The sequence below is a fragment of the Echinops telfairi genome, unplaced genomic scaffold, assembly GCF_000313985.2.
Source record: "Echinops telfairi isolate 266 unplaced genomic scaffold, ASM31398v2 ScPeMD7_60;HRSCAF=208, whole genome shotgun sequence".
Lineage (NCBI taxonomy): Eukaryota > Metazoa > Chordata > Mammalia > Afrosoricida > Tenrecidae > Echinops > Echinops telfairi.
In genome coordinates this window covers 33,683,638-33,696,234 of record NW_022103958.1, presented here as the reverse complement: position 1 = coordinate 33,696,234, position 12,597 = coordinate 33,683,638, and the positions used below count along the sequence as shown (strand labels likewise).

Sequence of the window (12,597 nt, the reverse complement as noted above, 5' to 3'; positions counted from 1 at the left end):
AGAGAGAGAGAGAGAGAGAGAGAGAGAGAGAGAGAGAGAGAATTTCAACCATTTATATGCATACAATTCAATGACATTACCCACACTGCACAAATGTCAACACTACTCATTTTCAGTTCCATCACCATCTAGAGACTCGGTACCTTATAAGCAATGCTTCCTCCTGCCCTCCGACTCCCTGCTTCTGGTAATCATTAAGATTCGCTCTTTCTGTGTCACGTGTGGATCTTTGGTCTAAGTGGAATCATACAATATTTGTCCTTTTTTGTTTCATGTTTCTTTCAACATGTTTACAAGTTTCGTCTGTATCACAGCATCTGCCGGAACTTCCTGTGTCTTTGAGTAATATTTCATTGTCTGTATATACTGCATTGTTTTTATTTATTCATCTGTTGATGGGCACGTAAGTTGCTACGACTTTTTGACTATGGTGAATAGAGCTGCAGCGGACATTGCTGTACAAGGTCTCTGCTTTAGGTCTTTTAAATATGCACCTGGGAGTTGAATGCTGGGTCAAATGGTATTTCTATTTAACTTTTTGGGCAGACACCAAACTGTTTTCTACGATGGTTGCACCATTTTAAAACCAATGGCTAGCCATTCCAATTTTCCCACATTCTCACCAACACTTGTTATTTTCCATTTTTCAGATGATAGTCATCCTAGAGGGTTCGAAGTGGTAACACGCTGTGGTTTGATTTGCGTTTCCACAATGACTAGTTAAGCATTTGTGTGAGTATCTTCTTTGGTGAAATGTCTGGTTAGGTCCTAGAGCCACTCTTAAATGGGTTGTCTTTTGTGGTTGCTCAGTTGTAGGAGTGGTTTTTATGAACTTAAACCTTTATAAGACGTATACTTACCAAATTTCCCCCCCTTTTGTAGCTTGTTTCTTCACTTTGTTGATACAATCCCATGATACACAGAAAATTTTAATTTGGATAAAATTTATTTACTATCTTTTGTTACTTATGCTTTTGGTGTCATTCTAAAAATCCCGTCAAAAACCAAGTGCTTCAAAACAACGACAAAACTAAGTGCTCCGGCATCATTTTAATTTTTTCTAAGAGTGTAATGATTTTAGTTCTTACATTTAGGTATTGGATCCACGTTGCAGTTGTCTTAGTTAACTGAGGTCTTGGTAGATTTTTGTGTATGTGAGGCATGAAACCACTTTCACTCTTTTGTACGTGGAGAGCCAGTTGTCCCAGCACCATTCATTTCGGAGAGGAGACCTAGCCCAGTGAATGCAGTTAGCACCTTGGGCAAAAAGCAGTCATAGACGTGTGGGCTTATTTCTGGACTCGTGCCTGCCATTGTATTGGTCTCAGACCGTTTAGATGTCTGTGTATGTTCATCGTGTGTTTGCTGTGGGGACGATCTCTGTTCTTCTTTGTACCGTCACTTCTGGCTCTTCCAAGTTCTTCGCAAAGTGCATGCAATTGGAGGTCCTTTCATTTCTACAAAGGTGTAGGGCTGACAGTGATCCCTTGCATAGGATTGACAGCTTTACGGATCCACCCACGTGCACTGCCAGTCCCTCATGTGTGTTCTTTTCGGTATGTTATTTGTGTACAAATCTTTCACCTCCTTGGTTAAATTTATCCCTAGGCATTTTATTCAAGATGTTATTGTAAAAGGGATTTTTCTTTAATTTCCTTTTCAGATTGCTCACTGCTGATATATAAAACCCAACCAATATTTTTGTTGCCTTGTACCCTGGAACTTTGCTGAAGTCATTACTCCTTGTAACTTTCTTATGGATTCTTTGGGTTTAGATGTCATTTGTGAATAGGAATCATTTTACTTCTTCCATGATTTACTATCACTCATATTTTCTTCCCTTATTACTCTACGTAGTACTTCCAGTAATATTGTGTACTGGTGGGGAGAGCAGGCATCCTCGACTTGTTCTGATCTTAAAGGGAAATGTTTCAGTCTTTCTCCATTGACTGTTATTCTCTGTGGGATTTTCATAAGTGCCCTTTATCATGTTAATTTCCCTCTATTCCTGGCTTGTTGAAGAGTTTTCCTCATGAAGGGTGTTGGATTTTATCAAATGCCTTTCTACATTGAGATGACGATAGTTTATTTTCCTTTAGTAATGTGGTCTTACAGTGGTGCATTTTCTAATGTTGAACTACACTTACATTTCTGGAATAAATCCTAGTTACATTGTTAGATTCAGTGTGCTAGTATTTTGTTGAGGATGCTCATTCATATGCTCTATTGGTCTGTAGTTTTCTTGTAGTGTCTTAGTCTGATTTTGGTATCAGGATAATGCTGCCTTTACAGAATGAGTAAGGATCCCCATTTTCTCCTTTTCTATATTCTGGAAGAGCTTAAGAAGGTTGATACAGTTTCTGTTTAAATGGATGATAAAATTCCCCAGTGAAGCTAGCTGTTCCAAGACATTTGAGAGGTTTCTGATTACGGATTTAATCTCAATTGCTGTGGGTGTTTAAATGTTCTTTCTTTTGGCAATTGATTATTTTCCTAAATGCCGCTGTAATCTTCCTGAAGTGCCACAAGGGGAAAAAATCCGAAGAGATCCCTGAGGAAATTGAATCAGAATTCCTCCACTGATCTAATTTGCACAACTGTTCTGGTACTTTGGTGACCCTTTTTGCTTCTGTAGTGTCAGTGAGTATAATGCCCCCATTTTCACTTCTGATTCAGTTATTTGTATCTGTGTTTGATTTGTTGGTGTAGCTAAAGGTTTGCCAATGAAAAAAAACGCCTTTTATTGGAGACTTTTGGTTTGCCAATTCTCTTGCTTATCTGGCAATACCTTGATTTCACCCTTGCTCTGGAAGGTCAGTTTTGGTGGATTTAGAATTCTGTTCGACTGTCATTTTATTTCAGCACGTTAAATATTTCATTCAAAACTTTTTTGTATTCAAGTTTTTGTCTTCTTGGTTTCTGATCCAAAATCAGCACGTAATCTTATGAAGACTCCTTGGATGTGGCAATTTGCTTTGCTCTTGATACTTTAAGGATTCTCTATCCTTAATTTCACCAGTTTGCTTGTGTGTCTTTTTGTGGATATCTTTGGTCTTTCTTCCTATTTGTGGAGTTGATTGAGTTTCTTTCTAGATCCTTCATCTTCATCAAATCTGGGATGTTTCAGCTCTCTCTTACAAGGCCTTTCAGTCCTTTCTTCCATTATGATTCGCATGATACATGTTAGTTTGCTTGGTGGAATCCCACAATTCCATTAGGCATTGCTCATTTTCCCTTACCTTTTTCTTCCCTTCCTCTTCTGATACAGTAATTTCAAATGCTTAATAGCTTCTAGTTCACCAATCTTATTCTGCCTATTCAAATCTGCTGTTAAGTCCCTTCCAATAAATTCTTTAGTTTTATTGTATTTTTATTTCTTTGGTTCTTTTTTGTTTTAAATCGTTTTATTGGCCTATACTTCACGTATCATACAATTTAATCATTCAGTCATATTAAGAAGAGTTGTGCAATCATCACCACTATCAATTTCAGAGCATTTTCTTCTCTCACTGTTGTTAGCACCCCATTTCCCCCCCAACCTCCCCTGCCGTGGGGCAATTATTTTTCCAATTCTACTTCTGCTAGTAATTCAGTATCAAGGATTATATTTTTTTGGTGCTGTACAGCCACTACTGATATCCTTTCCCAAACTATTCTGCCATTGACATAAACTCAACGGTGGTGGTTCTTTATGGTTTCTTTTAGTGGAAATTCCCATTTGATTCCTCTATCATTTCCTTGATTCCCTTTAGTTTGAATATATTTAGTATTCTATTTTAAATATCCTCTAATGGATTTCTAAGAAGCCCTGGTGGTGTAGTGCTTATGCCTTGGGCTGCTGAAGACAAGGTCAGCAGTTTGAGACCAGCAGCGGCTCTGTGGGAGAAAAGTTTACTTCTGTAATAAGTCTGTCTCAAAAACCAACCCATAGGGGGCAGTTAGACTCTGTCTCATAGAGTTGATCTGAGTCAGAATTTACTTGATGGCAATGGATTGGTTTCCTTGACCCAGTGGTTGCTTAAATGCTGAAACTCTTAGATTGGTATTGAGTTCTGAGACTTGTTTCGGTTTTTGTTGTTGGGGGAATGTTTACGCCATCTTGCTACCCTGGAGAACTCTCCAATCTAGAGTGCTTTGCAGGTGGGATGCTCAGTGAGGGAAGTAGGCGTGGTGGTGGAATAAGAGAAAATTACAAGTTCCACTATGGACATGTCCAATTTGAGTTTTCTAAGACAGTTGAGGGGAAATGTTATGCCAGGTACTGGGGCCTAGATGGAACATCTAGGTTGGGATAACCAGTCAGATTATTTGAAAGCATTTGGAAGATGTGTGATTAAAAAAAGAAATCATAGACAACAGAGTACACCAATTGTTCACTTTAATTTTGATCTTTAAGAATGGTTTTAGTTTGTAATTTTACAAAATATTTACATGGCTCCCACGTCAAATCAAGAATTTTTCAAAGCAGCTTAGCTTCTAACTGCTGAAACAAGGTCGGAAGTTTGAGTTTGCCCATATGTGCTTAGCAATCTACTGAAACAAACAAACTGGACAACACCCTATTACACACAGTTCATGTCTGACACACATGGGCTTGCCATACATTGGAATCAACTCAGACTGATAAAGTGTTTGTATCTCTGTGAAATCGTATCACACATATACTCTTATACAACCATCACCAAAATCCAGGATACAGAATGCAGAACTGTTCCATCGCCACCAAGAAAAGTGCTTGGACTATTAACCCATGTTAGCTACAACTCTTTCTCCAGCCCGCGACCGTCGGCAGCCACCAACATCTCCTCTCTGTCACTAAAAAGATTGGTAGCATTTTGAGCTTGCCCTTTTCCTTCAGTGTATTCTTCCCTCTGAGCGTCTATCCAAGTGGGGCGTATTTTTACCTTAACTGGGATTTCATGTAGGCTGTAGATTAATAGAGAATTGATAGCTTTAGAACATTGGGTATTTTAATTCCTGGTAGCTCTCTGCGTTAGTTGTTGAGCTACTAACTATAAAGTAGGCAGTTCAAATCCACCAGCCACTCTGCAGGATGAGACTTGCTGTAAAGATTTAGTCTTGGAAACCCTTATATAAGGTCACCTTCATTAATTCTCATTAAAAATGTTAGCTTTCTATCAAGGGTCCATGAGGGAGGAGGGAGCGGGGAGGGAGGGGAAAAAATGAAGAGCTGATACCAAAGGCTCAAGCAGAAAGCAAGTTTTGAGAATGATGGCAACAAATATACAAATGTTCTTCACACAATGGATAGATGTATAGATTGTGAAGAGTTGTATGAGCCCCCAATAAAATGATTTAAACAAGTACAATAAAATGGAAAGTTAAAAAAATTTAACCATTTTCACCATTAATTCCTATGAGGTAGATATTCTTAAGAGTTGTGGTTCAGCTAGGGGTGAATATATTACCAGTGCCCCTCTCCCCCCGAGAAATAAGAAAAACCCTGACTCACTGGCTTTAATTTAGGTAGTTTTTTAAAAAAGGTGTGGCTTTTGATGAGAACTTTCAATGTCTCGAATGTGTTCTTCTTAGTGGATATATTGACGTATGTGACCTGGAAGCTGAGTGCCTTTCCCAAAAACCGTATCATTGGAAGTGGCTGTAATCTGGACACTGCCCGTTTCCGTTTCCTAATTGGGCAAAGACTTGATATCCACCCAGAAAGCTGTCACGGGTGGATCCTTGGAGAGCATGGAGACTCAAGCGGTGAGCCAAACGCATCATTAAGCCTGAGACATGTTCAGAAGCCTATGCTTACTGTAGTGATCACTTACAAAGGGAAATAGCCCTGAGCCCTGTTAGGCATGACTACCTGCCTTTTATGATATTTTAGCATATTTATTATTTTTATAATGAAATGATCTATCAAAAATAATTTGAAGAGAGTGAGAATGTTATAATCCTACCTGTGGATGGTTATGATTTAAGGCTTATACAAAGCAGTAATAAAGCAGTCTATGTTAATTTGGTACTCTCTCAGTCAGAAAGGTCAGCATTGTAATTCAAGGAACAAGAATTGTTCAGAATAAGGTACAGGCATAATTGGAAAAAATTAAGGTGCTACAGTGATAATCCCACTTTCATTGAGCGGATTCAAATTCACGGCGACCCTATATGAAATGATTATGGTGCCAACCTAATCTTTCTCTCTGGGAGCATCTGGTGGACATGCAATGGTGACCATGTGTTGGCAACCCAATGGACAACTCACTGCCACCAGGGCTCCTTGCTTTGGTGATGGCAGTTCCTCTTCTCATTTCTGGTGTGCCTTTGCAGCCCTGCTAGAAACCCAGGCTGGAAAAGGACTTGAGGTGGTAAAATGTATCTCTAAGTTGAAAGGTTACACAGCCACTTTCTTGTTCAAAAAACCTCTGCAAAAAGAATTCTGGGGCCCTTTCCTAGCAATAGTGAGTTAGCACATCTGGGCTGGAGCTCAGATATTTGACTGTTGGTTCTGTTTGAATACTGAGGCGCTCTGGTGGTGCAGTGGCTAAGCACTGCTAACTGAAAGGCCTGGGATTCAAACCCAGCAGCGACTTCTGCTTCCATAAGGAATACAGCCTTGACCACCTTGTAAGGCAGGGTCACACTGCACCGGAATTGACTCAGTGACTACATTCAAGAACAAAGATGAATACTAGTTAAAAACTGCTGAGATCTTGTTAAGACCATGACAGAGTGCCATGTGGTGAATATGCTTTCTGGTAATTTTCTCAGTTCCTGTGTGGAGTGGGGTGAACATCGCTGGTGTCGCTTTGAAGAGTCTGAACTCTGATCTAGGAACCGAAAAAGACCAGGAGCGGTGGAACAATGTCCATAAGGAAGTGATTGCCAGGTAGTCAGTCAACTTTTATGGCTTTTGAAGTTAGTCGTATGAATTCTGGCAAATGGATGAGATCAGGCCCTTCAAGTGGTAGAGTGCTCATACTTTTCTTTCATTCACACTTTAACTTTTTTTTTTTTTGTGGATCTAAAAATATGTTTATTACATTTCAAAGACTAAATTCCAGAACACTTGTGCTTTTGAGTAACCTGTTATAGATAAGGGGCAGCCATTGGAATAGAACAAAGGAATGTGTGATCTAGAATCAGGATGCATCAGGACTGTAGCCTTTCACTATACTTATTCCATCTTCACGCTGAACAAATAATCTCAGAAGCTGGACTATATCAAGACGCAGCACTGGGACTGAAGAAAGCCTATTAACCTGTGACATAACCCTGCTCCTCTTCCTCATCCTTTCGTTCTTACCATGCCCTCTTTCTCATTAAACAACACAAAACAAAAATCAACATCGCAATTTGCTCATCACAAATGCTGAGCACTAAATATTAAATGACTAATCCTCAAAATGACCAGATTAAGAAGCCCTGCTGGTCTGCAGCACACCTCAGAATTCGAGAACCAGTCGCCTGCCCTGCGTGGAGGAGCAAGCCTGCACTGAAGTGCTTCTGCTCCTGGGCTGCTTCCCCTGGTCAGCTGCCCATCTCTGCAGTTTATTTTCCCCAACGGTTTTAGTGGCACAATTTACAGATCATACTACCGAAGAGGTCAACCGTTCTATCAAGGAGAATTGTATAATCACCACCAACCACATTCTCTCCCCCCCACCCCCGCCCCCAAGGTTAAATCGTCTTTAAAATGAGTTGTGAAATCACAATCAGTTCTAGTGCTCCCTCCTCCAGCTTCTATCTTTTGTGCTATTATGTTGTTATTCATTTTGCAGAGCATATTGTATTTTTAAGCAGCCAGGAACTGCATCTCTTTTTACTACTGCTGAGCCTAACGCAGGCTCTAGCACATTGCAAGCACTCAACTGATAGGCTGATAGCTAGCTACTATGTCTTTACTTCTAGTGGTGGGATTGATGTCATACGAAATTCTAGATCTCTATACATAACCTCCTAATTCTAATGCTTATCTTCAATAACTAATTCCTTTAAGAAGTTTCTAAGAAAAGTTATTGCTGGAAACAATTTTGTGACATTACCAGTTAAGTTGTCATAAAATGGATGCTCAATGCTAAATATTTCTTCCAAACTAATGTTCATGATTTCTAATTCCACAGTGCCTATGATATTATTAAAAGGAAAGGTTATACTTCTTGGGCCATTGGCCTGTCTGTAGCTGATTTAGTGGAAAGCATTTTGAAGAATCTTAGGAGAGTGCATCCAGTTTCCACCATAATTAAGGTAGATGTTTATGTTTAAAAGTCATTATTTAACTTTAACAAAAATAAGTAACATCGACCAAAGCTTCATTTTTGAGGTTGATCTTTTGGAAGCACGTCCCTTCATGTGCTGAGGAGTTGTAACTCTGCAGGCCTGTGACCGGTCCTTATTGTATTCAGTTAAAGTCTGCTCGATGCCTTTTGGAGTGAACTGACTATAAAAAATATGCGGGGGCTTGAAAAAGTGTGGGGGTAAATGGAATGACAAAAGAATTTTCCCATGAAATTTCGAAGTTCCCATGGAATCACTGAGTAGGGACTTTTCACTGCCTATATTTTGAGTTCTCTAACACACCAGTGTTAGACTTGGGAAGAGGTCCTAGAGTCAAGAAAGTATTCCAGAGTCTCCTGGGTGAGACAGGAATGCAGTCTGCATGTGGCTCTGGTTTTCAGGTGCTATTGAGGTGCTAGTTCCAGTGACCCTGTGTACAACAGAAGAGGCTCTGTGCCATTCTGAACAATTGCTGTTTCGAACCCAGGGCTACAGCCACTGTGTATCCCTGTTCCGGAACAGGAGAGGTTAGACCAAGATGGCGCTGCATCATTGGGGTTAACAGAAATGATGGTGCTAATAGAAGGTCATTCTGGGGCAAGGAGAGAGGATAATGATGGTGGCCCCCATAAACATGGCAAGAGGCTGGGGCCTACGTGGGGAGCTCAGCTGAGAATCTGAACAATCAATCAGTCTAATAATGTTTTATTCTCAATAAATTGTTCTGCTTGGTGCTCTATTTCTCTGCCACTATCTAGACAAGCAAATCTATTAAACATCCATGCACCCTGTAATGGCAGAGTCTCAGTTTGCAGACTTTTGTTATAGAAAATAAATGGAAGCCTTTATTTTCAGGACCTCTATGGAATAAAGGAAGAAGTATTCCTCAGTGTTCCTTGTGTCTTGGGACAGAATGGCATCACGGACGTTATCAGTGTAAACCTGACTCCTGAAGAAGAGGCCCATTTAAAGAAGAGTGCAGACACACTTTGGGGAATTCAGAAGGAGCTCAAACTTTAAAGTTGACCAATCCAATCCCCTCCAGCTTTTAAAGAAAAAATAATTATTATAGGATAATATATGCCAAACTTTTGAAGAAATCTTAATTCCTAAAAGTTGGAAATAGAAAAGGATAGTGTGACTCCACTGTTAATTTAACCCTCCCTTTCTCTCAGATGCTAGACATTAACGGGCTTGCATAGAGGCGGTATTGTTACCCATGCTGCACCATCAGCTCCCATGACTCTATGTAGCCAGGTGGTCCAAAGGAATGTATGACATCTATGTTTACTGTGTTAGAGAAATTGGTTTTTTATTTTTGCCAAGGACATGCTATTTCTTTAGTTCTGGCTACCTTATTATACCTAGGTTCATTTATATACTGTTAAAAAGTGGTTATAACTTATTCAATGTATAAGTGAAAGCTATGTATATAAAAATAATTAGTTCTAATCCTAATACTAAATAAAAACCTTGGTTTGACCTTGCTACTTTTTGTTCTGATTTAATTTCTGTGAATAGATCTTGCCCTTTATAGGAAGGCCTAATTGTGATGAGTGGACCACAGTTGGTCGTTCTTTTCCCAGGCGAGGCATGGCGTGAGAGATTGGACTCACTGCTATCTTCAGGACATATCCCCTCAAATCACAGTGTTTTCTTTGTACCCTCATGAACCGGAGGTGCTTGCATACGACAGAATCCCAATGAGGACAAGAGCAGGGAGGCCACATGTGCACAATTGTTTGTTTTGTTCCAAACTCTCCTCTCACAACTGCCCCTTTATTTGTTGTACACACACCATCTTCCAGATGTATTACCTGTGCTTCCAGGACATTCTTTTAGCAATCCCTGTACCTCCAGGGTTCCTCACCTGTGTGGCAGAAAGGACAACCCTTTCTGCCAGCAAGCTCATTCTGAAGCAAGTTAAACAGAATTCACTTTATATGCGCTGAAGTAAATAACACTAAAATGAACATCATGCTAAATTGAAAGCTATGCATTTTAGAAAAGCTTCAAGGATTCTTCCTAAAGGATTCCAAAAAGAAGAGAAAAATTATGCAACAAATTTTATTTAGCATAGTCAGTCCCAACATTCAGCACAAAGAGTTTACAGAGAATAGAAAGTGCATTAATAAAAGCCAGTCTTTTACCAAAAGAAAACAGAAAATATATTATTGATTCAAAATATTTTACACTTGAATGATATACTGCAATAACTTAGTCAGTGTACCTACTGATAAAAGAAAGGAAGAGAAGAAAAGAATGCTTTCAGAAGAGTTCAATCTCGCTGATCTCGGAGAAGTCAGTAGAGGTCACTGAGCCCGGCGGTCTTCCTTGCTTTCTGCATTAGAGCCCTCAGCTGGAACTGTTTACGGGACAGAAGACGTACATGCTAGGAGGGGGGAAATGTCAACAGTTTAGAAAGGCTTCAATGCAGGCCCAAGCATTCAGTAGCAGACAAGTTTAACTTAGCTGAAGGACCCTAAACTTTGATTCCTATTAACCTTCCTTTAGAACCAACGCCACATTAAACACAGTTTCTTGAATTCTGCGGGTAGATGCTGGCTTGACTGTGGTAGCAAGTAGTCTTCCGAGACCCGAGAAAGGCTTACTCTTGGGGAAAGCGCCACATTGTAGGATCTGGCTCAGGCATTTTAGCTACTTCTTGAGACAACCAAGATGCCAAGAAAACTTACATGGTGATTTTAACAAAAATTACCCAGAGAGCCTTTTCCAAACTCCCCACATTTTGATAATCCTGGCTGTTTAGAACTCATTTGTTTTAAAGAGGGGGACACGTTTGGATGCAGAAAGGGATAACTTTTGTCTTTAGTCTGATGCCATGCAAATGGGAAATGTTAATTCTTCTCCTCTCTAGCATCTTTAAGTATAGCCTTCCCTAAGCTGTGCCACCCACTGAAAGGGACAATGTACTGGAAGGGACTTAGATTCTAAGTCTGGTTTGTAGCCAGCCATCCGTGTGCTTGTACTGGGTCCAAGGTGTGTGGTTTGGCCACTCGCCCAGAGTGAGATTGGCTCAGCATCCTGCCCAGCCAAGCACGTACAATGTGGGAACAGCAGAGGTTGGGACAAGATTCCACAGGCTATTAGGCTTAAATCCACGTTCTCCACAATCACCACACAGCAGTAGCCATAGTGGGCTTACTGGATCCTGTTTGTCTGGGGAAAATGGTCTAAAATGATGAAACTAAGAAAATGAACAGACAAATAATGGAAGTGGGATAGTTGGTGATCTCAATTTACTATAAGTGGTATCGCCTAAAAGAAGCAATGATATCTGATTGTGCCTCCTGACCTGCTCAGGCACAGCAGTAACACATAAGAATTACATCCATCTTGATGCTGCCTGATGGGAGGGGAGGCAGCAGCCATCAACTTAGTTTCCTTGCCCTACTCAAGACAATTCCATGCATTCAGTGGATGGAAAGAGACTGCTCAAAGCGACATCTCATGAGCTCTCTTTTGGGAAGACAAGGAATCTCAGCCAGCATACAGAGCAACCCACCTGGCCATGGTCTTCAAGGTCAAAGCCTCTTTTAGTACAGGTTCCAAAATCTTGGAAAGCAGAGAGGATGACATACCTTCAAGAAGACATCCAGGTCTATTACTCCCCGCCGCAAGGCCTCTCCCAGGTAAAAGATGGTGTCTTCAATAGCATTTTCCTCTGCATACAAATTCAGGATCTGTTTGTAGAGTGGGGCTGTGGGGATGATAACTTCATCAATATCATTGTTTTCAGACTGATTTTCCATTTTTTCCAGGGCAGAGCTGAGTTCTTCATCCTTCTTTTTCAAAAGTTCTATGTTTTTATCAACCTCAGCCTGAAAACAAAATAGTCCAAAAGTGATGACTTACTAATTGTACATAAATATCCATTTGTTAGACATTTACAACGCAGTGCCACATGCTTACACAGCTCATGTGTCTGTTAATGTGTCTAATAACACACTGACCGAAGAGGGAAAGGTGTGCGCTAATATACTGGGTGAAAAGAGGTGGCTGAAATACCTGAGTAGAGAAGTGATAAAGGTGCTTGCAAATTAAGCCATCAGACAGGATACTGGTCAGCAAGAGGTTCCCTACATAGCAAGTGATGAGGTCTTTCTTTCTGTTCTTGTTTCCCGGAAAATAAGACAGTGTCTTATATTAATTTTTGCTCTCAAAGATGCGCTAGGTCTTATTTTTAGGGGATGTCTTATTATTCCATGAAGAAGAATATGGTACACATTTATTGTTTTATTAAGAGAGACCTCGCACTTTCTGTCTGCTCCAGCTGTGCTGCGGCCAACAGTGAGCTGTGCGGTGGCTATAGTAGCTTCAGGGGGCCTTATT

At 40.3% G+C, this 12,597-nt stretch overlaps 2 protein-coding genes across 4 annotated transcripts in view; one reads left to right on the top strand and one right to left on the bottom strand.

Moving 5' to 3' along the window:
* The window catches only part of LDHAL6A (lactate dehydrogenase A like 6A), a 20,426-nt gene extending 10,602 nt beyond the window's left edge, over positions 1–9,824 (top strand). For 2 of the 3 annotated variants that reach the window (XM_045290957.1, XM_004711625.2), the window contains 4 exons: positions 5,554–5,727; positions 6,739–6,856; positions 8,091–8,214; positions 9,100–9,824. In XM_045290957.1, coding sequence (XP_045146892.1) covers positions 5,554–5,727; positions 6,739–6,856; positions 8,091–8,214; positions 9,100–9,264 — 581 coding nt within the window. In that variant the 3' untranslated portion in view covers positions 9,265–9,824. The remainder of the gene's footprint in view (positions 1–5,553; positions 5,728–6,738; positions 6,857–8,090; positions 8,215–9,099) is intronic. The other variant, XM_045290958.1, reaches the window with a different exon arrangement.
* Positions 9,825–10,297: 473 nt separating this feature from the next.
* The window catches only part of TSG101 (tumor susceptibility 101), a 70,968-nt gene continuing 68,668 nt past the window's right edge, over positions 10,298–12,597 (bottom strand). Inside the window, exons 9-10 of the mRNA XM_004711588.3 lie at positions 11,847–12,086; positions 10,298–10,636 (exon numbers count right to left, since the gene is read on the bottom strand). Of these exons, the coding sequence (XP_004711645.1) occupies positions 10,547–10,636; positions 11,847–12,086 (330 nt within the window). The 3' untranslated portion in view covers positions 10,298–10,546. The remainder of the gene's footprint in view (positions 10,637–11,846; positions 12,087–12,597) is intronic.